At 37.8% G+C, this 25017-nt stretch overlaps 1 protein-coding gene across 1 annotated transcript in view; it reads right to left on the bottom strand.

Annotated features, from left to right (window-relative positions):
• The window catches only part of LOC150078967 (A disintegrin and metalloproteinase with thrombospondin motifs 6-like), an 87161-nt gene that overhangs the window by 34602 nt on the left and 27542 nt on the right, over nucleotides 1-25017 (bottom strand). Inside the window, exons 5-11 of the mRNA XM_090382904.1 lie at nucleotides 23427-23510; nucleotides 14191-14327; nucleotides 12811-12854; nucleotides 11700-11805; nucleotides 9559-9705; nucleotides 9379-9463; nucleotides 8141-8286 (exon numbers count right to left, since the gene is read on the bottom strand). Of these exons, the coding sequence (XP_090239030.1) occupies nucleotides 8141-8286; nucleotides 9379-9463; nucleotides 9559-9705; nucleotides 11700-11805; nucleotides 12811-12854; nucleotides 14191-14327; nucleotides 23427-23510 (749 nt within the window). The remainder of the gene's footprint in view (nucleotides 1-8140; nucleotides 8287-9378; nucleotides 9464-9558; nucleotides 9706-11699; nucleotides 11806-12810; nucleotides 12855-14190; nucleotides 14328-23426; nucleotides 23511-25017) is intronic.

Genomic DNA, 25017 nt, shown 5'->3' with positions numbered 1-25017 from the left:
TAAACAACTATAATACTGGTGCACCTGGTCTGCCTCCACGGGGCAAAGTGTAGACAACGTTGGGTCCCATTAGAGGCCCAGAGGCTAAATGACCAGAGGAACAACGGTACACGACACTAGACTACACATATACAAAATCCATACACCATTAAACCTCTGGCATTGACAATGTTCTGTTCACACCCACAATGTATACTACGCGGAGATGGGGGAAATCCCTGGTGCCGTTTGACACTAAACACTCTACACTCTACACACTCTACCAAACAGTGACCGAAGGGAATCCGAGTAGTGTGTATGCAGAGGACATTGTTGAAGCCACATTATGTCAAGAAGCCATGCATATTTTTGCTGTGTGTACGCCATATTCAAAAATATCGTTACTTCCTACATGCCCCCTCCTCTATTTTTACTTTATCTTATGAATGAGTCGTGAATAGCCAAGCTAATAGAGCAAACTTATCTGCGAAAAGGTCTAAACCTCGCAAAACTTCCTCATTCATTTCACATATATACGTGGTCTCAGTTCCAATATTCATGATTTCCATCTAGTCTACCAAGCTCACTTATTTTTCTGACAGAATCCCAATTATCGGTTGCTTCAACCACTACTTATCTCAGTTGTCTTAATTATTCACGCTCTCATTTCTTCGCTTGAAAGGTGGTACTTGTACATACATCCGATCTGATATTCCATGTCAAAGACTTACTAAATTGGAATCTTCTCTAGCTTAAAAACTTTAACCCATTCTGTCAAATTCATCTGTTGCCTCTATCGATTTCACTTGGAACTCTTTTCTAGACTTCCTTTCTTTGTAACTCGACTTTTTCGGTCCAGCCTTCCTAATAGTGAGGTCACTGATCTTGGCAATTTTAATTTTCAAAACTGCAGCTGGCTTCAATTTTCTATTCCCACGGACCCAACTGATCAAGATGCTGGGGTTTTGCAATGATCTCATTGCAAAAACATTGTTAATGACCTCACACATATTTTTCATTTAACTACCAGAACACTAAAAAATCTTAACCACACATCCTATACTCTTGATCTTTTTCTCACAATCTCCAAAAGTTCACAGTCGAGCCGATTGCTTCCCTAGGCACCTCGGATCACAACTTAGTAATGGTATCTTTTCCAGTGCAGCCTTTCTCTTATGACCATTCTCAGCCTCGCGTTGTTCGGCATTACAAAATGCGAAGTGCGATGATCTGCGAGATTTCTGTTCTTCTTTTCCTTGGTTGAATTACTGCTTTAAATCTTCTGATGTCAACGCATGCTCAGATCATGTCAGTTAAATTATTGTTATAGGAATGAAATACTTTATTCCACACTCCGCTTTAAAATCTGGTTTTCCAGTAAATTTGCTAAGGCGGTTCAAGATAAGAATGTTGAATATCGCAATTGGCTTGCATCTCAATTCTTCAGGTTCATTTTCGCCTACACTAAAGCTCGCAACAATTCAAAACCGTTATTAGTCGATCCAAACTAGATTCTGAACAGGCTATGAATAGAAAACTTGCTTCTTGTCAAAACGGTAGTCGAGAAATCTGATCTCTAGCCAAAGGTATGGGCCGTAACTTTTGTCCATCTATACTTCCACCTCTCTCTCTTAAAACGTGATGGTTCTGGTGCCTCTTCAGCTAAAGCCGGCACATTAGTATCCTACTTTTCATCTAACTCTTGAATTGACGATCTTGGTAAATCACCTCCTACCATTCCCACTATACTCCACTCAATGTCCCCTGTAGTCTTCCGTCAAAAATATGTCAGAAGAAATTTGAGCAACCTTGATGCCATGAAAGCTCCAGGTCCTGATGGCATTTCTCCGCTTGTTCTCAAAACCTGTGCTCCTGAGCTTGCTCGTGTCCTGTGCCACCTTTATACACTTTCTTATTCCGCCAGCATTTTTCTTTCTGTTTGGAAATTTACTAATATCTAGCCAGTTCCTAAAAAGAGCGACAAATTCCTCCCACCAATTATCGTTCCACTGCGCTTACCTTTACTCGTTTCAGAGTAATGGAGAAATCCATTAACCTCCAACTCCTAAATTATCTCGAAACCTTCCATTTTATCAATGATCAGCAATATGGATTTCGTCAGTGTCAATTTACTGTGATATATTATCTTATGTTATACATTTATGGATAGATTCGATGGAAAAGTTTGGTGAATCTTAAGCAGATGCTCTTGACATTTATAAGGCTTTTTATCGTGTTTGGCATAAAGGACTTCTAAACAAGATCCTGTCTTATGGGTTTCCGACTCTGTGCGGGTGATCGTAGATGGGGGGTCTATCCTCTCAACTTCTCCACTAACGTTGGTTTTCCCGAAAGTTTAGTTCTTTTTCCCGCTCTTTTCCCTCTTGTATATTCTACTGCTCCTATGTTTATGTTCGATGACCCTCAGATTTCTAGACAAGATCTCATTTCTTTAAGGGATTACTCCAACTTTTAATCTCTTTTGGCATAGGCACATCACAAATATTGCTTTCTCTGCATCTAAAAAACTGAATTTCGTTTTCGCTCTCTAAAACAACTACTCACTCTGTACAGATCTCAAATTCGCCTACTATGGAATATTGTTCTCACATGTGGGATGGTGTCCCCCAAAACCTCTCTCAGGCTTTTAGACTCAAGTCATAAGAGGGTAGTTAGGTTAGTTAATGACTCGCCTCTTACAAAGTCTGTCCACTCTCTGTATCATAGATGTTCTGGTTCTCCTGCATGCCTTTTCTGTAGTTACTTCTATGGGCACTGTTCTTCTGAATTGGCATCTGTAATTTCCCCCACTCTCTTCCAAACCAGTCTGAACACAAAGCAGCAGTCAGTCAGCATCCATTTATTGTCAGACTTCAAACTCACAGAACCAACTTTTCTTATTCCTCATTTAACTCTTGAACTTCTGTGTTCTAGAATAACTTTCTTTTATATGTATTTCCTTAAAACTACAATCTACAGAAATTCAAGAAGTCTAATGTCAACAACTGTCTTCAGTTTTCTCAATCTTCAACCTATGCACCGTACTATGTATTATAAGTTCTAATACCTTTGGTGGTTGGATTTTTCAGAAAAAAAAAACTGCGCCATTGTGTATGATTGAACCCAGATCTCTCCAAACCAGTGACGAAACCACTATACTGTCATGGAGGATGTATCATATTATCTCATGGAAACTTTTTTTTAATCCAACAAACGGGAAAACCGACAAGCATAAAACAATAATATCGCAATTCAGGGACATAATATACAGACGCCTCATGGCATCGGAGAACAGTTTTTATATAAAACTGTTCTCTATATATATATAAAATATATATATATATATATATCTATGTTTTATATAAAACATAAAATACATCCTGTATTTTATAAAGTGTATAAAAAAATATGTTGAACTTCTGTTGGTAATAATCCTAAAATACAGGATGTCTATAAATTATTCACCTGATTTTATGAAAAGTTCGATTAAAATTTTATTGTAATAGGTATCTAAAAATGGCTTGCTGCAGTTATCAAAGGAACTCAATTATTATTATTATTATTATTATTATTATTATTAAAATCAGTTTATTTCCCAAGAAACCTTGGGTCACCCCGGGACGGCTCTGTGTCAGAAGGGTGTGAATATTTACAGACTAAGGTGCGAGGAACACATGTACAATAAACAAGAGTACATGCGTGCTCGACCCGAGACATTTACAGGATTAAATATACAAAATATACAATAATATACAAAAAATACAGTAATATACTTGCATGAAGACAAAAAGTCTTTGTCAAATACAAATAGGCAAGTTAAAAAAAAAGAAAGTCAGTCGTGTCCAGGAGCAGGTGAGTATCATAGATTTATGATCTGGGAGCAGTTCTTGAGGATTTCCTTCCTGTAGGGCTTGTCTCCACAGAACCTATCAGGGTGGATAATAAATTTATTGAAGATCCGAAGACAATTGGCTGGAAACATATTCTTCAGGGAATCAATGCTTGACAACGAAAGACGCAGAGGGAGATAGGAGTCGGGGTGCTCTCCTCGGGCCAGAGATTAATGTGGATACAGATGGAGCATCAATTCGCCCCGTTTTGTCTGATGCGGTTGCAGCCGTCATCCAAACAAGAATTACGACAGTACAGCATTAAAATGGCGACAACGCAGGAGAAAGCAATGTGAGTGTTCTGGCTGTGGGATCCCAAATCTCCAATGACTGTAAAGACACATTTTCAACGGTATTCCAGAAAGATCCGCCTACGGAACAATCAATGAGGCGATGGTTAAAACAGTTTATAGAAACCGGCAGTGTGCTGCACCAGAAAGAAGCAGGTAGGCCTACTGTATTGACCGATAAAGTTTCGGAAATTCAGGAAGTGTTTACCCGAAGTCCTACAAAAGCCTATCCGCCGGGAAAGCTTGCAAATACAAATACCGCGACCAACATTGCACGGGTAGTTCGCAAGAGATTGAAAATTTATGGTTACAAAGTGCAAATCGTCCAGGAAATTAAGCCTTGCGACAAACCACAACGAGAGGAATTCGCTGTTCAGATTCTCAACTCTATAGACGAAGATGGGCACTTTCTGGAAAATGTCGTTTTTAGTGATAAAGCGACAATCCATCTGTTTGCTGCATATGGAGATCAAAAATTCCCACTCGGTTCGTGAACACGAGCGTGATAGTCTCAAGGTAAACGTGTGATTGACACTGTCCTTTAGCTTGGTTATTGGACCATTTTTCTTCCACGAAAACACTGTGAACTCCGCAAATTACCTAGACATGCTCGAATTGTATGCTGCACCTCAGCTGGAAGATATGCAGCCACACAGGTACTATCAGCAAGTTGGAGAACTACCACACTGGAGCTTGCATGTGCGCGATTTCCTCAATAAAAAATTTCCTAACCCAAGGATCGGCCGGGATGGTCCCTTTCCATGGCTTCCTCGTTCCCCTGATATTACCTATGAATTTATTTGTAAGAGGTTACGTAAAGGACAAAGTGTATGCAAAAACGTTATCGATGTTACAGAGTTAAAAGACCGGATTAAATAGGCACTGACTTTAATTTCCCAAGAGATGCTTAAAAACACTTGGAATAAAATCGGGTTCCGCCTTGACATTCTATGTGCTACCAAAGATGGTCATGTGGAGGTTTACTGAAGTGCGGTTGTATAATAAGAAGTTGTGATAAGAAATTCTTTGAGTTACTTTATTAAGTGCAGCAAACCGCCTTGCAATACCTATTACAATAAAATGCTAATCGAGCTTCATAATCAGGTGAATAATTTATATACACCCTATACATCATTATAATAGTTATCTTTATGTATAATATTCGATTATTACCACTGCACTCTGTCATTTTTCTAAACTTGTAAAACACTGCCAGTGATTAGGGACCAGAATACAATAGTGCAGCGAGTGAGTTCGCCGCACTCTTTAAAATAAATTCGCACACCACGAGAATTCCTGTCTCGAATACACTGTTCACATTTTTTCACATTTGTAATGCTCGCAGTCAGAACCTATATACAGTTAAACTCCGGCTAATTAGGGACAGTAACACAATTCCAATTGCTAAACTAGTTTACGTATTCATTAGCCTATTTAAATCGAATTCCACTTATTTTTTTCCCGTCAGATGAGGCAATTCCATTCTACACAATTCTCAATTCTAGTACTTAAGTGGCACCAATACTTTTCTCTCCGTTCACTTCTGAGCTGGGCTGAGACGAGGTGGCTTTCCAATTTAAAAAAAAAAATGTATAAAATAACACTCCTAATTTGAAGTGGAAGCTTTTGCCTACCACTATCTGTTATACTGAAAGAAGATTAAGTGTTAACTGGTTAACACTTAATCTTCTTTCACCATGGATCCCAGTTCAACAGGCCCATTTGTCCTCATCTGTTATACTTTTATCGTTAATTGGCTAATAACGGGAAATTGTTTAGCTATCGCCAGCAGAAAACAGGTATACTTGCTGATCTGAATTTAGAAAAAAAAACAAAGGAAAAACACGTAAACTTTTCCAGAAATTAAAAAGAAAATTTAACTCTAAGTTGTAGCACCCCGTGTTTGTAACAATTAGAGGCGCGACCGCTGCAGGATTAAGAAGAGTTATTAAAAACATTTGTGCCAACTAAAAGAAATAAAAAATCTCTGATGCTTGTCTTTAAATCATATTGTGAAGTCATTCTGTTCGTGATCTTGCAGAATTGTTTTCCAAGCGCAATTCTGTTCTCAGAATATCTAAAAAACTTCCGAAACTTTGGCTTGTTACGCAAAGTTAATAAAGATCTAATTTAATCGTGTGTACTGTGGTGGAAAAAAAAATTAATTCCTTTGTACCTAAATCGAATTTAAAGCTTCCGAGTTTTGGAATTAAAAATCGGTATATTTACGCTCAGAAATTGTTTAAAACCACACACATTAAGTGCAGCTTTTTTGTCCCTATGTCTGTATTACGTCTCTTTGCAATATGCTTATTTGTCCAAGAAAAAAAAAAAAAAAAAAGAAAAGAAAATTCAATTGCACGTTAGCTTCTTCACCTTTCCATGGTTTCTCCCTGAAAATAGGATTTGATTTTGTATTATTGAGTGGAGGGGATTAAGGTTGCCTGTCGGGGCTCTAGTTGTTTCTTAGCATATTACAAGTTTAGTTTCCTTGATGTTCGAAAAGAGAACTCCCGATGCTAGTTTTCTTCAAAACATTTATGTCAGTCCTGTGGAAACTACTGTATTTTAGAACACTGTTCTCACATCTTGGGTGATGTTTCTAAAACCTCTCTAAAATTCCTGTCTTATAAACAGGACATTTTAATCAGTGATCCTCCCTTGTTCACAACATTTCATATAAGCATTTGGTTTCAGCTTCGTGCGTTTTATGTAGATATTTCCTTGATCGTTCTTCGAAATTGGCATCTACGAGTATAGTGTCCCAATTTTTATTTAAATTTATTAGAATACTTGGCACAATTAGAAAACACTTTTAACGTTGAACTTCAGGCTACACTGTTCAAATTGGTTTTCCTTTTCATCCTGCTACTTCTTCTCTCTCTGGAATACTTCCATGTGTTCCATGTAAATTATAATTTTCGCAGATTCATAACTAGTATGAATGGGTTCTTATTAATATTTGTTTATAGCACTTGCTCACGATACTGAGAATACTATGGGCTTATTAAACTTCAGTAAAAATATCTATTTATATCTTAGCATTCCGGATAAAGAGCATAATGAATTTAGCATAACAGAAGAGCCAACAGCATTCAGATAATAATTTAAATTAAAAAAATTACGAAAAGTCGATATTTTATTCCTATATTTCTGGCGAATATTGCAGCAGACGGGAACATCAGACAAACAGATGTAAATTGAAGCATTACATATACCAACCTTTTCCCGTACAGGGGGCCATATGTTCATAAGTATTTAGTATATATAATATCAGTGTAGATACACCATAGTTTACCCATAAATCTCTCATATTGTGAAACCACTTCGCCACTGTGATGGCATATTTGCATTATCTGGGTCCCTGCCCACCCACCGATGATAGGCTAACAGCTTTGAAACGGTGCCATCTGGGTGGTGGTATCCACTGAGAATAAATAGCGTTACTTATTCGAAGTTGTGCAATACTAGCTATCTCGTTGTGAAGGTAGCCACAATATGAGATACAATTAAAAACGATGCCTTTCACACTACGTAAGTAGTTTAATTTATTGGTAAACTATGGTGTATCTACACCGATATTATATAGTTAATTTAAACCAATATCATATTATGCCTTGTGCATTTAATCTTCAAATAAGTATTTAGTGTACATATGACTGCACTGGACTACATGTAAACCTTTGATACAGTCGACCTCGACGCTTGCATGCCTGTACACGCTATTACACAACTCTCTGAAATGCTGTTTTAGTCCACTTTCCTCGCGGGCCGTATAAAAATTGTTCTGCGGCCGTATCCGGCCCTCGGACCGTAGGTTTGGCACCACTGACATATACAGATTACTTTTGCTATTTGTACTTTATTGTATTTTATTTTATTTGTATTTTATTGAATAATTTTTATGATATTCATTATATTGAAAACAAATTCAAATACAAAAAAAATTTAACAATCTACAGAGCATTATTGCTTAGTTACCTGGGATTGTCGCATTCTCTTTTACTGTATTCAACACCGCCTCCACATGTGCGAGAACAACGTCCCCACTCCGACCACTCACCCCATCCACCTTCCATGGGCTCAGGCTTTGCCGCAACTGACGCACATATTCCATTAAAACACCACTGGAAAAAAAATTAAATAATATACAGGGGTTGAGTCCGTTGCAGGCAAAGTCACAACAATAAAATAGATCTAATGAGAGAGAGAGAGTTTTTCTTACCCCTTGAGTAATTTCGCTTGTATTACAGGCTGTTCCATCCAACATCGGGATTCGAGTAGTAATGCATTGACCATTCAGTTTTACGCACCACAATGCACGACACGGATTCTGTGAATGAAAAACATTACTTCTGTTTGCAAGGTAAGAGTTAATATATAGTAACTTTTAATATATAATAATTAGTCAGAGAAACAATCTATAAGTTGCACCATTCGATCTACTACCGTAATACCCTTGAGTGTATTATAACTTAAAAAGTAATATCCAGATTTAATGACCACTGATGTGGTTTTCAAATTATAACTATATTTTAATAATCAGTACAATTCGTAATACCTACTAATAAAATTTCACCTACCAGCGATGATTCACTGCAACTGGATGACTTTGGACCGTAGTGGGACTTGCACTGCTCATCTGCGGTGTATTGCTGACCTGGTAATAACTCTAGATAATTGAAGTCAGTCAGCAGAGGCACGTTCCTTAAACAGTTTCCTTGACCTGAGCTTGAAATAATAATAGTTTAGTTTGACTTCAGTGGTTAGGCAAAATGTCACAGATTAAAAGTTAGCAATTCAAGTTAGTCATCTGAGAATAATTGGAATGGTTGCGATTGAGTGGTAACAATTTCATTTGTGATATTTTAATGCCGGTGTAGGCAGTCTAGTTCGTGTACCTGGGTTGAATGATAAAATAAATTGCAGTAGATTTTTATTTTTTTTTTAAACTGAACTGAATAAATTCCAGTTTTGAATCCGCCTCCTTCTGTCGAATCATGCTAAAGCTTATTTCGATTATTTATTTATTTATTATGATGTTTAGGGATATTTGTCATTACATAAGAAAACAGACAGTAATTTAGACATTTACTATTATTTTATATTAAAGTGTAAGTCCTTATATTTGTACTCTGATTGATGATGATGATTATGATGCAGTAATGTACAGAGTACGTTACATTTCAGGTCGAATACGCTATTTGTCAGAGATTCACAGTAGCACTGCATGACTCAGAGTAAATGGAAATTTTTGAATTAGCCAAGAATATGCTTTTTTCGCTACTGCTATTAAGGTTTTCCCTAGAACAAAGAAACACATTTTTATTGTTCTTTATAATAAAGGCATTGTACTGTAAAGTACAGTATAATTACATGACAACATAAAGGTTACCTACTCGAGGAAATCTGTGATGTACTGACGACTGCAATGAGACCAAGTGATAGGATGCGCTAGCCTTGAGAGTTGATTGGTCATTATGTGTCCTGGTTGACTTATCTTGAGTTCACACTCATTTCCCGTACCATCGTGTTGCATTCCGAAACTGCTAAACAGAAATCATGGATTACCATCTCATTTTATATTTAAAAACAGACTGATTTAACTACATATTGAATTCTAAACAAATTCAGAAAATACTTTCTTAATATGAGTTAAGTGGTATTATGAAAGTTATTCAGGCTTTCGAGCTTCCAGCACTGTGCCATGTGGAGCTCTGCTGAATGATTCCGCCGGGAGATGCACTACAAGCGCCCACTGCTTTGGTTCCAAATGAAATAATTTCAACTGGAGATTCGATTGTTAGGGAAATGGGAAATATTGCAGCGGTCTTTTCTAATGCAATAATTGACAGACAGAAGAGAACCAGGATGCGTCTTTCAGATACAGGAATTAGTGACGTTCCTCAATGGTTGACATTAGGGAAGGGGAGGCTGAAGGGTGCTTGAATGGATAGGGCTTAAAATGGAAAATTTTATGAAATGAAAATCTCGATAATGAAATATCTTATTTTTAATAAAAATAAATATGTTCGTGATATTATAAGATGCCCGTGATGAATGAGAGCACCAGAATAGCGTTCTGGAGCTCTCAGGTCCATTCCGAACCCTGCACTTGGAACTAATGATTTTAAAGCAAAACCGAACTGAGGACTTGGTCGCTAAATACGTATAAGGTCATGCTTATAAATGCCGCGCAATAGGTCAAAATGGTATTGTGTCTCCAATCCTGCCCGGATGCGAGAGAACGAATTATAAAGCGACTGCTTCAACGATTAGCTCTTGACCTGAGGGACTTTGCAAGGCTGGTGGGCATAATTTTTTCTCATTATGGCTAGCCCTAGTTGCTAGATGGAATTTGTTTTCAAAAGATAGAATTCATTTGAACAAAGGAAATGCAGGGGTCTTTGCTAATGCCATAGAAAAGGCTTTGTGGCTTCAGAGAACTTCTGATTAGGTTAGTTACGTGGGAAAGTACTACCATCACTAAGAGTACTTGCGTGTAACCTCGAATTATCATATTCAGTGGAAAAGGTAATAAAATAGATGTTCAAATCACCAGTTGACATCAGCCACGTCCAGGTGGGGGGAACTCAGAGTAGTAAGCAGAAATCGAACAAAATTTAATCTGCCGGGAGCGTAGTACAATATGAACGAATTCTAGCTTCTGGTCAGCTTATGCTGATATAATGGGAGTGTCTGAGACATGATACATCCATAGATAAGAGAAGAAAATGTAAGATTTTCATTATGTTGAATGCAGTGTGTACGGAAGATAAAGGTGGAAAATGAAGGGGAGGGGGAGAGATTATGCTTCTCGTCAGTCGGTCGCAGGTGCGCGTGTATTTATGCGCGAGGGTGCATAAATACACGCAGTTTGAGTGACAGTGATTCAAGCCCACGTGACTGTTAAACACGTTCTTATTTCTTGCATTCGCTCCCAATGTTGTGAACTCCTCTGACCGCGTGGTCGTCCCGGAGTATAAAACAGAAAATTTATTTCTTTTAAAAACTGCGTGAAGTTTTCGCTTGCTAGCTGCTCTAATGGTGCGACTGCACCGTGCTTCCGGCTTTCTGGCCCGGTAAGCTCTAAAAATGTTTGCATTTTTAGGGCTTGCCGGGTTTGGACTTTTCTTAAATTTCTGACAAATTTTATTAAAATATTTGATGGTAAGACAATTCCACTCCCCACACATTTTGTACCCGATCAAGCAATTTTTCAAGACAAATCTTTTAATTTCGTGCTGCAGACACAGTTTGTAATTTCTGGGATGTTTTAATTTCCCTGTTTTGTTTTGTTTTTTCTTTTTTTCTTTTATTATTTTATTTATTTTATTTTTCTTTTGTTTTGTTTTCTGTGTCAATGTCACTATTTCTAATATAATTAATTAAGAATCATTCTTTATTATTCTGACTTCTTTGAAATAAAAGATATTATGAATAAATTGTTATTCAAAATAAGTTATGAATTAATAAATTGTTATGAATAAATTATTTTGGATACTAAATACCAATGAGCAGACGAAATAACCATACATACGTGTGTCCTAATTCGTGGGCGATTGTGAATCCTGAAGCAAGCCCAATATCCTGAGTGATGCTGCAGCTTCTTTTGGGATCACACATGCCCGATACTTGAGCTAGCCCTAAGACAATACAAAATTCGCTTTAATAAATAGCTAAGCCCGTTTAAATTTTTTAAAATGAATACTATTTTAAATAAAATAATATGGAATATGAGAACATTAAAATGCAGTGTACTTTCAAAAAGTTTAAGAACTGTTGAAATGGTCGCCGATGGGTTCTGTGATTGTACTCATGCGTAGAAATTTTCAAAAATATGAATGGTTAGTGGTTGGTTCTATCATATCTGTTCTGTCAGTTAATGGAGCCTGGAAAGGATAGACGTGTGTGTGTATTTCTCTTTCGGTGTCACTTTTTTTTCGCACTGTGCGTTCCAGACGCCATTATTCGCGAAGACAATGACCTGTTTTCTGTCTTCGCGAGAATCTGATCGACATAGTGGATGATGACCAAATCCCTCAGAATTTGGTCATTACTGGTGATGAAACCTAGTGATGTACGTGTTGCCCTCTTGGAAATCCATGATGCTTTTCGTTCGTTCATTTTCACGCACACCTCTATCTGCCTGTGCCTCCACAAACTGACTCAGTGCACACGCCAAATCAATCGTCATCCGTGATGGTTATAATGGTTATGCCACTTATCTCTCGTTTGGAGAGGTATGGGTTCAAATTTCTGTTGGAGACCAGAGAAATTCTTAACGGTCTCTTCAACCGGAGATGTAGTTGTTTTATCTCAGGCAGAAGTAAACCGTAGTATTCTAGGATTCCCTCTTGAGTATTCCAAATTTTTTTCTCGCATGACATGCACATCGTCCAGTGAACACATTCTTGATAGATGTAATGCAGTGGCGATGCAACATGTCTGTCCTGAGATGCTGATGTAATATAAAACTAAAAACAACCAAACAAATCATTGACTACATATATCCGTACATGCCCCTGGTGTGCAGACATGAAGATGAGCACTGAAATTCTTCGGCAGCTTTTTCAAAAGTTCCGAAACTTTCTGACTCTGCTACGAATATTCTACTTGTATTATCTGTTTAGAATTATGAAAGTGTTTACCAAGTGTGTCACATGGCTCCTCTCTGTCAAAGCAAATGTCATACCTGAAATGAGAAACAGTTGCCAAACAGTAATTAATATAATAATTGTCTGTATTTTATCCTGTTTAAATTTCATTAAATTTTCAAAGGTATCGTATAATATAAGCAAAGTTTGCGCAAAAGGCATCATTTATACAAAGTGTCATTTTTTCACAAGGAGTTTCAAAAAAAAGCGATTCGCAGTATGAGATGTCGTATGATAACTTCGTTTGCTTTTATTATACAGCTATAGTACTTCGTATGATGTATTAAGTGATATTTAATAATACTTAAGCATTACGAATTTAGGATATTATGTAAATTTATGACGCTTGATATTTTGGGCCAAAATTGAACGGAGTTATAATCTCAATTTAGAAGTTAACTTCTGAGATTATTCTAGTCGACCTCTCTACTCACGTAGAAATGTGAGATTTATGAATCCATCATGTATGGATTTCATTTAAAAATATTCAAAATTTCATTTGATGACAAAATTTCAAAAATTTCTTATAAAATGTTAGCATTAGGCCAATGGCGCGCAACTCTGATTCTGAAACAGTTTTTCTTGCATCCTCTTTTTATTTACTTTAATTGATTAAATATAATAAATTTTCTTATATATTTAAATGTATACAACTTTTTTTATGATTTTGTTTATATACAGAACTTCGACAAAATAAGTTTCTCTGGAACAGCCATGCTACAAATTATGTTAACAATTATTGTACGGACAGACTATAACTAAGTAAAACAGTGCTTTATTAAATTCAAAATCTGTACGGAAATTAAGTAAAAAATGTAATAATATGCTAGCATAACATATTATAAAATATACACTAAATTCTGTACAATAAAAATGAATGAATTAAAATGGCGCAGCAGTTTCCTTAAAATGGCGACTGGTATGCATGTTAACAGAACGACAAAGGATAGAATGAAAGGGGGTGGTAAGGGGAATGGGGAAAAGGGGGTAAGAGGAATAGTGGGAAAGGGAGAAGAGAAAGAGGAGGGGAAGGAAAGAGACATGCTGGTTAGGGTAAACAAGGATTCACAATCTTTTCATTATCTGTTCCCGATTAATGCTCTTTGACCTAATTTTCAAGTATAGTTTGCAACAATGTTTCCAGTTCAAGATGTTTCCAGCAGTAATTCGGCTTATTGCTGGAACCATCATAGAAACATAATTGTTAAAGCAAGGTTTACATATTTTTTTCTGTCCAGTGGATTCAAACACAGCCAGTATAGCCAAAGATAAGTGTGAATTTTTGATTCAAGCAAGGGAATATCGATGAATGGATCAATTGCATTGGCATCACCGATTACAAAATGCAGTGTAGCGTTTCATTTGATATCTTACCTCGTCAGCAAAACTGCAGTGTCGTGATGAGCGATACCTGTGTTCTTTGCAGAATCTTTCGTAGGAATTATCGATTCTTGCCATTTGCAGAAACTGTTCAGAGATTTTCCGGCATGATGACTAATATTTAGGTTTTGCTGGAAGTAGCATATTAAATGTTAATCGTGATTAATATTTAATATACCGAAAAATTAATTAATTACTCTTAAAATTGCATGATAGTGAACTTGTAACCCAATACGGGGCAATAAAGTCCCTCACGGTCAGTGGCTAGGTGTTTTACATCAGGAAAAAAAAAATCAGAATGAAAAAGAGGAGTAGAACGAACCACAGCCTACAAGGACAGTGGACTTACGTCGTTGAGGGTGACAAATTCATAAAATAACAGCAGCTTTAGAATTTATTATAAATTGCGTGAATAAAACAATACAAAAGATTAAAAATAAGATGATTTAGTGATATAAAAATAATATAATAACACAAAGCATAACAATAATGAATATAAATAATAAATGAAATAAATAAAATAATAAAATGAAAGAAAATTAGTACATATTCCGTTTCTTCATGAAGTCTCTGTTCAGTGAGCAGAGACTTCAGGAAAATCAGTGCATTTTCACGTAGATCTTTAGGAGTGTTCCAACGTTCTCACTCTCGAAAGCAATTTCAAGGTCTATGTAGTAGGGACTAATCGGCTTTCGCATCCTATGCCTTAAGAGCAAAGTTTGTCATTGCCATCAAGTTTGTAAAGATAGACCGGGGAGACATAGTATTAGGGTCAGGCGCCACCTGTGATTTCTCACATCTGCGCTGACCGGGGAGACAGCGAATACTGGCATTTCCGATCTTTATGAGAGAACATGGTCCGTCAGCGCAGGCAGGATGGCTTTCTCTAAGAATTTGAGCAGCGCGGATGCTGAGGAGATGGGTCCCTAGTGTTTGATTGAGATTCCTTCTTCGGAGGAGGCCATATGGAATATTTATTCCATGCTGCACGGAAAGACTGCTTCAAGAGGATTGTGTTAAAAATATGAAACAATGGATCAACTGACATGGGGCTGAGGGATTTCGCTATAAAGTGTGGTGCACTCCGTACACATCTGCTGTTGATGATGCACTGATTTAGTTTATTGTTCAATTAATTGTCTTCGTATATCAATGGAATGTATCTCGGGGGATGGTTCTCCGTTGTTTGGGATTTTCTGAAGATCTGCTTATAATGTTCATCCATTCATAAGACCAGGATTATGTGACTGGTCGTCCATGCGTATAGCACAGTTCATATAATTACTATTCTCCCCACACTGGCTTTAAAAGACCTGAGTTCGCATCCCATCAATGTGAGGAATTTTTATAGATTTTTTTCTTCAACGTAGCTGAGTTAGTCGGTCTCAAGCGAGGATAGCATGGTTTTTTCTCTCAGAAACAAGTAAATCAACCGCCGAACACGCGCAACTTACAGACATAAGATATATGGCGCAATATGGTCTAAGTTGTGCGTCATAGCGTAGATCCAGAGAGTTCATTTGCTTATGGAACTCTCTGGATCTACGGTGGAAAGCTTGTTTTTGGTTGGAATAGATCTTCAGCTGCGGTCCACCTACAGTAGATCTTGGTGACAAGGTGACAGATTTTGAGGCACAGAAAGGATGCACTGGAGTTACGACCTCTCGTTATAAGGTCGACTGCAAGATCTTTGCCACACTGTTGCAATAAATTCCAAGCTATGCTTACTGATACACCTATCAGTATTGAGAATTTTGGGAGAGACTACAGTTATTGTTTTCATAGCAGTTGAGACATCAAAATTTGGGACAGAGACTGGAAGAAACAGGAAGATTAGATCACGATCAGATGTGAATATGATTTCCTGTGGGATATGTATCAATCATGCAGTTTTGTTGATGTCAGAATCAAGCAAAGCCTGTTCATTCCTCTTGTTGGTCCCACACTGATAGGTTGTAATCGTATGGACAGTGGACCTCAATAGCCTCTCTTGTAGTTTATGTAGATTTGAGGGTAAATTGAAATCCCCACATATAATGTGCAAAGGAATGATGGATTAATTATCCAATCAATTATTATTGTTGTTGTTGTTGTTGTTAACAGCTACAAAACAGCAATCAAACGTGCCTGAGGGTGCAGCTACAAAGCATTATTACACAGCTTCAAAGCAGAAGCTTGGAGTATGCATTTCCAAAGTAAAGCGAAAAGTAAATGTACATAAAGAGAACTCAAAACAGTAAATTGAAAATAAAAATAAAGCTAAATAGATAAAAATAGGACGGATCGGTCAGATTTAAATGAACAGGTAGGGGTAAGGTAGAGCTCTGGTATTTCTTCACACACATTCACAATCACAGCCTTAGAACTTGCAAGAAGAGTCAATTTTAAGGTTCAGATAACGGATGAGGTTAGCAATTTCAGTTGCCTTTTCAAATGTCCAGGGGTGTCAAATATCTCCATATTTGCTTTTTTGAGTGATCTTGCAGTCCTGTTATAAAAGTTGTAGCCATAATTTGTTCTCGCATAGGATGGTTTCTTAAAGCTCTTGTCGGTGTGTTGAAATTTATTTGTGAGACGAGATGAGGCCAATTCAGCTGGTTAAGAAGGAGTAAGTCGGTTTTATCTCTTCTTTCTTCCAGCGTTTCCAGTCCAAAGACTACTCATCACTCTTGGTAGGATTTCTCATTGTATTCAAGGCCACTTTTAAAGCAAACGTACTGTATTGCTCTTTTTTGAATATTTTCAATTTCTAATTTTTGGTAAGCTGCATGTGTGGACCAGATCTGTGAGGCAAATTCTAGGGCTGGCCTAACATAGATTTTGTAGAGAAAGATGAAAAGTGCAAATTGATTGAAGTCTCTGTTAATTATTTTCAGGAAACCTAGTGTTTTGCTAGCTGGCTTTACAATGTTTGAGACATGGACATCAAAGGAAAATGATTCTTTAATAAAGATACCTAAATTTTTGGCTGTACTGACTTTTTTGATTGCCTTGTTGTTGATACAATAAGAAAAATTAAGTTTGTTTTTCTTGTGTGCATTAGCAAAGCTCATCAGCTCACGCTTATTTTCATTGACTACCATTTTATTCTCCTTCAGCCACTGAATAACTCGTTGAAGAACTTCATTTAGGATGATGCAGTCATTGGTACTGCGAATTGCTTTATAAATTTTTATGTCGTCGGCAAATATGTCGATTTTGATTTTTTTAGTCTCCAGGGGTACTTGGCAAGTCGTTGATGTAGATAAGAAATAAAAGCGGGCCTAAGGATGAACCCTGTGGGACACCAATTTCAGTCTTGAAAGGATATGAGATTTTACCTTTAAATGTCACTGACATTTCTCTACCTTCCAAATTTTTTGCAATCCAATTTAGTGCCTGTCCTCTGAGACCATAGCGATGCAGTTTATTGATTAGTCTCTGATAGACTACCTTGTCGAAGGCTTTGCTTAAATCAAGGAAGATGGAGTCGACTTATTCTCCTTCGTCAAGCGCCTGTGATATATTCGAAACAAGCGAAATCATATCTGTGCAGGTAGAACGACCTTTGATAAATCCGTGAGAGTAATCTGACAAATTAAGCTTCATAAAGTTAAATAGCTACTTCATTACAATGGATTCAATTATCTTTGAGATTGTCAGCTGCGCAGTTACTTTCCTCATGCGGGAGAGGGGAGCGTAAGTATGTCAATTAGTAAGGAATTCAGCTTAATCGTTGCGAATAGAGCCGCGAATATTTATCTGTCTTGAAGTGGTGTATACAAATTCAACCAGTGACTCTTTTTTAAAAACAGCCGCTCCACCACCCATGATTCCGTTTCTGTACGTGAATAAATCCCTATAACTGTCCCCTACAGATGATAAATTCTTGTTCAGACTTTAGCCATGTTTCTGTGGTACAAAAATCTGTCTGGAACAAAAATTATGATATTAGGGTCCCCTGTAAATGATTACATCTACCCATATTTATTTGGTCTGTCTGTAAATTGTATGTGTTCTCTGGTCGATTTGCCTGTTTGCCGGATGAAAAAAAAAACCAGTTTATGGGGGGGGGGGTACCTTACTATCTACGCCTGAGACCGATTAACTCAGCCACGGAGTGAAAAGAGCCTACTAAAGTTCCTCACGTCATCGACGGGATTCGAACCCGGTCTTTTACCACCCGGTGTGGGGAGGACGGTGACGATAACACTGTGCCACCCGCGCAGACTGCTGTCTGGAACAGAAGAACCTGCTCATGTGGTTCTAAGTTATAGCGTACGCTTCGCACATGGTAGTAGAGTATCGTTTTGCCATGAGATTCGTGCCGCTGATTGAGGTTATTATATTGCTTGTTTTTTATATTCCAGCCCTCGAGGTGATCCACATTGGCATTTCTTCAGTTGTGCCTCACCATAGTGTGCATAGTGTGCATAGTGTTAGGGTCGAGCGCCACCTGTGGTTTCCCACATCTGCGCCATATGTACACTGTGAAGAAATACAGAACACTGTAAATGCCAGAAAAAAGTGTAGTGTGTTGAATGTGTAGTTTTGTGTTGGGTTCTGTTGTGTGTCCTGGCATTTGGCCGCAGGGCCCCTGGTGGAACCCCACGTTGCCCGCACACACCACTAGGAGGTAGCCAGGCTGCCCATTATTCTCTGGCAGGTCTCCGTCAGGGTCGCCTGAGCTTTCTGAACGGAGACCAATTAAAAAAATAATAATAATAATAAAAATAATAATAATAATAAAAAAATAATAAAAAATAAATAAATAAAATTAAAAAAAATAAATAAATAAAATAATAAATAAATAAAAAAAATTAAATTAAATTTAAAATAATAATAATAATAAAAAAACCGATGATAATAATAATAATAGAAAATAATAATAATAATAAAAAAATATATAATAAAATAAAATAAAATAAATAAAAAATAAAATAAAATAAATAAAAAATAAAATAAAATAAATAATAAAAATAAATAAAATATAAGGTAGAGTGCGGCAATACAGGGTGTATGGAAGAAGATGGGGGATGAAAGTAAGAGTAAGGGGATGTAGGTAAGGGCATCCCGTAAATTGACAGTGGAGCATATGCCCCACCAGGAGAAAAGGGGAGGGGATAACTCCAGAAGGGTAGAAAAACCACTCAGCGAGAGTGCTGAGTGTGACTTATATTTTGCGGTGGAGTGGTCAAGACCACTGGAGCCTACCAAACCATATGGAAAGTTAGCAGGTAATCCTACTTTGGATGTTCCAGGGTTAGCAAGTCGATGCTGGTAAAACAGTCAAGTACAGATTTTTTATTTCAAGTTTGAGTAAGTCCTTTACAGGTTTCTATCCCTGGCTTGAGTTGGTTGTAGAGTCCTGCGCCTAGAAAAGAGGTTCTGTGCGTACTCAGTTAATGATTTATAATATTGTTCTTCAGAAATTAGCAGGTGCTCCTGTCCTTGAGGTATGTGTTGTAGCCTGGTGTACAGTGTTCCTCGAAGATCGTTATAAATTGGGCAGTTATAAAGAAGATGGTCCCAATCTTCAATTTCTCCACATGTACAGTAGGGGTTATTGATGATTCCCAAGGTAGTCAACTTATGATTTATAGAACCGTGTCCAGTTATAATATATGTACAGTAAAGGCCAGGAGAGAACCAAGGCGGCGACTTTGGATAAACTAGTTTGACATCCGGGATGAATTTCTTAGTTATCAGGCCCTTGTCCGTCTCCTCCCATCTTGTCTGCCAGATTTGTAGTAGCATGGCAGCTAGTTTTTTCTTTTCTTGCTTGCAGTCAGTGCGGGTGTCGATGGTATGTCCAAAGATGGTAGCTGGGATTCCCCGCGACAGGCAGTAGTGCAATCCTCGACGGATAACCTCCAAGTCAAGGGGGAGGACATCTGCAAGAACCTGTAGGGCCGGAGAACTTACTGTGCAACAAGTTGTGCCTCACCAGTGCAGCTATCACCTGGTGATATTTCAGAACGTTAGGAACGAGCAAACTATGCAAAGGATAAATTCTGGTTAGGTCACTCTGCCCGCCAACGTGCGAATTTAGACTAGTGAATCGTGTCGAGAACATGAAAATGCACTATACTTTCAAAAACCAGACCTAATATAAATAAACCTATGGTTGATTTATATTAGGGCTGTTTTATGCTTCTCCGATGTCGCATGGGCATTGTGAGTCCCGCAAGGGATTGTTTTAAGGCATTGCTTTCTTTGGGAATTTACAGTGACGTACACGTGATGAAGCGGAAATGGGGCGATTGACGTTCTGTTTTAAAATGCGAATCGTTATGTCTCTTTATCAGCTGCCGTGCAGTTACTTTGAGATTTTGTTCCTGGTTGATAGTCACCGTCCTCCCCATACAGCTGGAAAAGGCCCGAGTTCGAATCCCGTTATGACTCAAGGAACTCTTATGAGCTTTTTCACTCCGTGGCTGAGTTAGATGGTCTCAGGCGTTGATATCAAGGTTCCCACCCCGGAAGCTGAAGTTTCTCGTCCAGAAAACAGGCAAAATGACCATAGCACACAGACAATATGGACATATTACACGTGGGATAATGAATTGGTTCTCAGGTGGCCCCAACATGATTGGTTTTTTTTTTTTTATTAAATAATTTAGGCTATATCGCTCAGTGTGATGTTTGGAGCAATCTGCTTGTCTCTTACTTTGACAAGTCTGTCCTATTTATCGCCGTTTTTCTCGGCTGATCTGTTCAGAAGAAGTTACGTCTTCTCCATTTAGGCGATGCGCAAGGAATATCAAGTAGTTGATGTTCCACAGGAATTGCCCATGGAAGGGGTCCTCTGTATAAGCTAGCTATAGATGTGGATGAGCAGCCATTTTAGCCAACGTTTTGGGTTGGCAAATTTTGTCTTGACTGTGTGTGAATTTTGGTCTGAAGGCTGTCGGTCGTGAATGCGTAGATGATTTCCCAAGTTTTCACTGGTTGATTAACGTTAATCTCGGTTTTCCGTCGATTAATCCTGATTTCATTTTGTCACACTCTTGATTCTCTTAGGCGATTAAAGGTTACAAAGTTAAAAAATTGAACTTTCTTTTTACATAATTTAGCTAGAGAGATTAACAAATAAATTAAAGATTAATTAGTTGATTAACTGGTTGATTAACGTTAATCTCGCTTTTCCGTCGATTAATCCTGATTTCATTTTCTCACACTCTTGATTCTCTGAGGCTGATGTATCTGTGCTGATGATTAAAGGTTACAAAGTTAAAAAATTGAACTTTCTTTTTACCTGATTTAGCTAGAGAGATTAACAAATAAATTAAAGATTAATAGTTAAATTAAATTACCACATACATAATAAAAGATAATGTAAAATGTACAAAGGAGTTCGAAATAAATTAACAACAGGATAACGAATATTTTTTAAATGATTCTCCAATGATCGTCACTTCGTCCAAAACCTCAAATCCACAATGGTTGTATACTTGCAATGATTTGTTTGCTATACTTCTTATTACGGTTAAATCTGCATTAAGATTCTGGACTGTCTGAAGCGTGCCGGTTGGGATAAAACGGTCAGCTAGATGGAGACTTTTGCAGTTGTTAGAGAGTGGGAGAAGGGTTCTGAAGGTTTAATGTCAAACGCTAGAGCAGTAACACATATCCCAGAAATGTAATAGGTTTCATGATAGTGGTCAGTCTTTCTTCAACTTTTCCTTTTATAGTTGTGTAGTTTAAGGCTGCTATAAAGTGGAGACTCCGTAGTCAGGTGGGCAGGAGCAGTAGTGTGTAGCACACGCTTCTTGATTAGACCGGGGTTCGAGCCCGTGACCACAAAATGCGGAAGGTCAGGGAATGACCACCGCATATCCCCAGCCCGGATAAAGGGTGAGGGTTGGCGTCAGGAAGGGCATCCGGCCGTAAAATTTGCATGTCAAAACAATAAAAACGCTGACCCCATATATAATGGGAAAAAGCGAGGAAAAAAAAAAGTTTAAGGCTATATACGGCAATTTAAGGTAATACGGTATTTAAGGCTGTAAATAGGGGTACTGTATATGTCATTTGTCAAGTTATATTGCGAAAGCCACCTGATCATCCAATATTCATCTGACTGAATGCTGTTGATGAAGAAGCTGAAGACCAAATCTCTGAAACATACGAAGCATACTTCTGATTGAGGAGTGAACACTGCTATAATGCTATAAACGTATGCTATAAATGTATAAATGTATTTTAAGGAAGCTGCAGGGTTTCGGTCCTGAAGTAAAGATTGTTTCGCTCTTACCGTACATTCTGACGTGAAGGGCTTCAAGATGTCTTTGTAACTCCCAGATCTGTGTAGTGGTAGATCCTCGGGATTAAAGTGTTGCTAAGCATGACTAGATGTAGCTGGTTAGGCTTCATTGAAAAGATCATCACTGCAGATCTTGTAAGATTTAAAATTTGTCCTTAAAAAATTTGTCCTTTAAAATTTGCATATCAAATTTTAAAGGACATTCAGTGAGGTGTAAAAGTTTCAGATTGATAACAAATCACTCCAGTGATTTGTTGAGCGGAATTTTAAGACTTGTTTGCCCGAATGCAAACACAAAAATGCTATTCCTCAAACATCCAAAGATCTCACTGCTCATTTTGTCTTCCTTTCTTTCCAAGCTTGAAAAAAGTCTACATCCATTTTACTTTCTCTGAGAGCTGTCCCCCGGATACGGCAGCTTTTAAATGGCAACATGACGCAGTAGAAGTTTTAAATGGCAAGGTGGTCCAGTCTTATAGCAAACCCAACGGCTGAAAGCTAAGACCACGTATAAGTATCAAAGTCAGGATTAACGGTCACTCCTAACTCCGAACACGCAATCCTAACCTCACTGTTCAATCGGGTGTTAGGACTAACTGTTCAGAAAGCCGGCCCCACAAAACTATTGTGAAAGAAAGAGAATTGTAATAATTCATTTCCTAATTGCCTCATTTCAGTCAGTTTGGTTATCTCACAAACAGAAGCGTTGGGGGGAGAGCGACAGGCGGGTCAGCTGCCTCGAGTCCAGACAACATACATGGCGGTTATCTGTTGACAGGGAGGGCTCTCGAATCTGATAGGGAATGACGGGCCCAGTGAGGCTGTTTGCCTTTGGGTCGGTGATGGCTTTCGACGTCCTTGTTCACAGATGGTAACACTAATAATGTTAATTTAATGACTTAATTAAATTATTAATATATTACACGTTTGAACTCGTGCTTGCCTGTTAAAAAAAAAAAGGAGAGGGAAAAAAGGGTATACTTACTTCTTTTTCTGTAATCAGCACAAGGCGTGTCACAACGATGTTCACAGCATTTCCAATACTGGAGTCTTTGTACAATTTAGCAACCTGGCCTCGAGGGAGACAAAAGAAAAACAAAGCTTTCAGCTTAAAATTTTGATGCAAATTGCTTATTATATTGGTTTAAAATTTTGTTCATAGTTTTCCAGCTAAATTACTCGTACTTACTAGATGTACATTGCTCTGTTCAAAGTATGAGCACTTCTGTAGCTTTCATATTAGGTGCTGCCCAGAAGTTATGAGAATGTATTGAAAAACAGCGATTCCTTTAAGTTACCTAATTTTGCTTCATATCCCCTTCAAACTCCGCCACCCCTGGAAGCATGTTTTAAATTCTTCTCTTCCCCCCCTCGTCATGCTGTCAAGTATCGCCTCTTAATTTTGCTGATTCTCCACATATCCGAATTTTGCTGATTCTCCACAAGATCCGAATTTTTTATTCGGATCTTGCTCCCTGCGACTTCAGGTTCTTTTAGTCAGAAACTGTCACAAATACTCGGCGGTGTGAACCGGCGCACTGTCATGACGAAGCAGCCAGTCTCCGTTATGTCCTTTCTCACTGTGTTTTCTCCCAGATGGCGATTTTTCTGGTTTGTTCCCGGATGTGGCGACTTCCCATTGGTTTTCTTTTCGTGATGTGCCTCAGAATTTCATCGACTTTGACAAGGTAATTTGGATCACCTTAGCCTATTTGACAGAGATTTGGCATCACATGCACGTTCTTGTTCGGGTCTTCAGTTAATATGCATAGGCAGCTTCAGAAGGAAAGATTCAACTTTTCGCACAATTCTTAAATAAATAATCAGATGCCCATCTTAATGAATTAACTCTCGAACCCTTTCAGATGTTTTCTGCGTTCTACTTGTCGATTTTAATGTTCCCCCTAGAACTTTCTTCGTCTTCTGCGGAAGCCGTCATAGCAATCTCATTTAAATAAATGGCCGATTAACCTTTTGAAAGGCCATCTGTTTGAAAATAGTGTAGTGCCAGGGAAACTCGTTGCAAAGTCAAGATTGTCCTATTGTTAGAATTAAGACATTGTCCATGCAGTTTCTGCGGTCAGCAAGATTTAAAAGACAAAATACTCCTGCAAAGCATCTTATAATGAGAGAAATATCACTTATTTTGCTTCGATTCTCAAAAATAAATGCGATTGTTGATATCAGTGTAGATTGACTTCTTAATATTTCCGGTTGTGGGAGAAATACGCAAGAATATTTTGTTTAATTTATACTTTACTAAACCATTAGTTTATGCCTCCAGACACTTAAAATAAAAGTATAGCTCAAGAAGAACGCTTATTTTGTAAAAAAAATTAGCTTCCTAAGTTTCATCGTTGCATAATCTTGTATTACGCAGCAGCGCATTTACGCATAGGTGTATTATGCATATGCCTAGAGCCCCAATGACCGATGCCTCTCAAAAATGAAATGTATTAACACATCACTAGAGTTTAATATAAATGTCGCTGGTATCAGTGCACATCAGTGTTGTATATAATATCGGAAGACCCTGCACATACTCATCTCGTAAATCAATGAGTTTCTGCCCTAAT

The sequence above is a fragment of the Mastigoproctus giganteus genome, chromosome 10, assembly GCF_048544385.1.
Source record: "Mastigoproctus giganteus isolate SK-2022 chromosome 10, ASM4854438v1, whole genome shotgun sequence".
NCBI classification, from domain to species: Eukaryota; Metazoa; Arthropoda; class Arachnida; order Uropygi; family Thelyphonidae; genus Mastigoproctus; species Mastigoproctus giganteus.
This window is presented reverse-complemented; position numbering and strand designations above follow the sequence as displayed.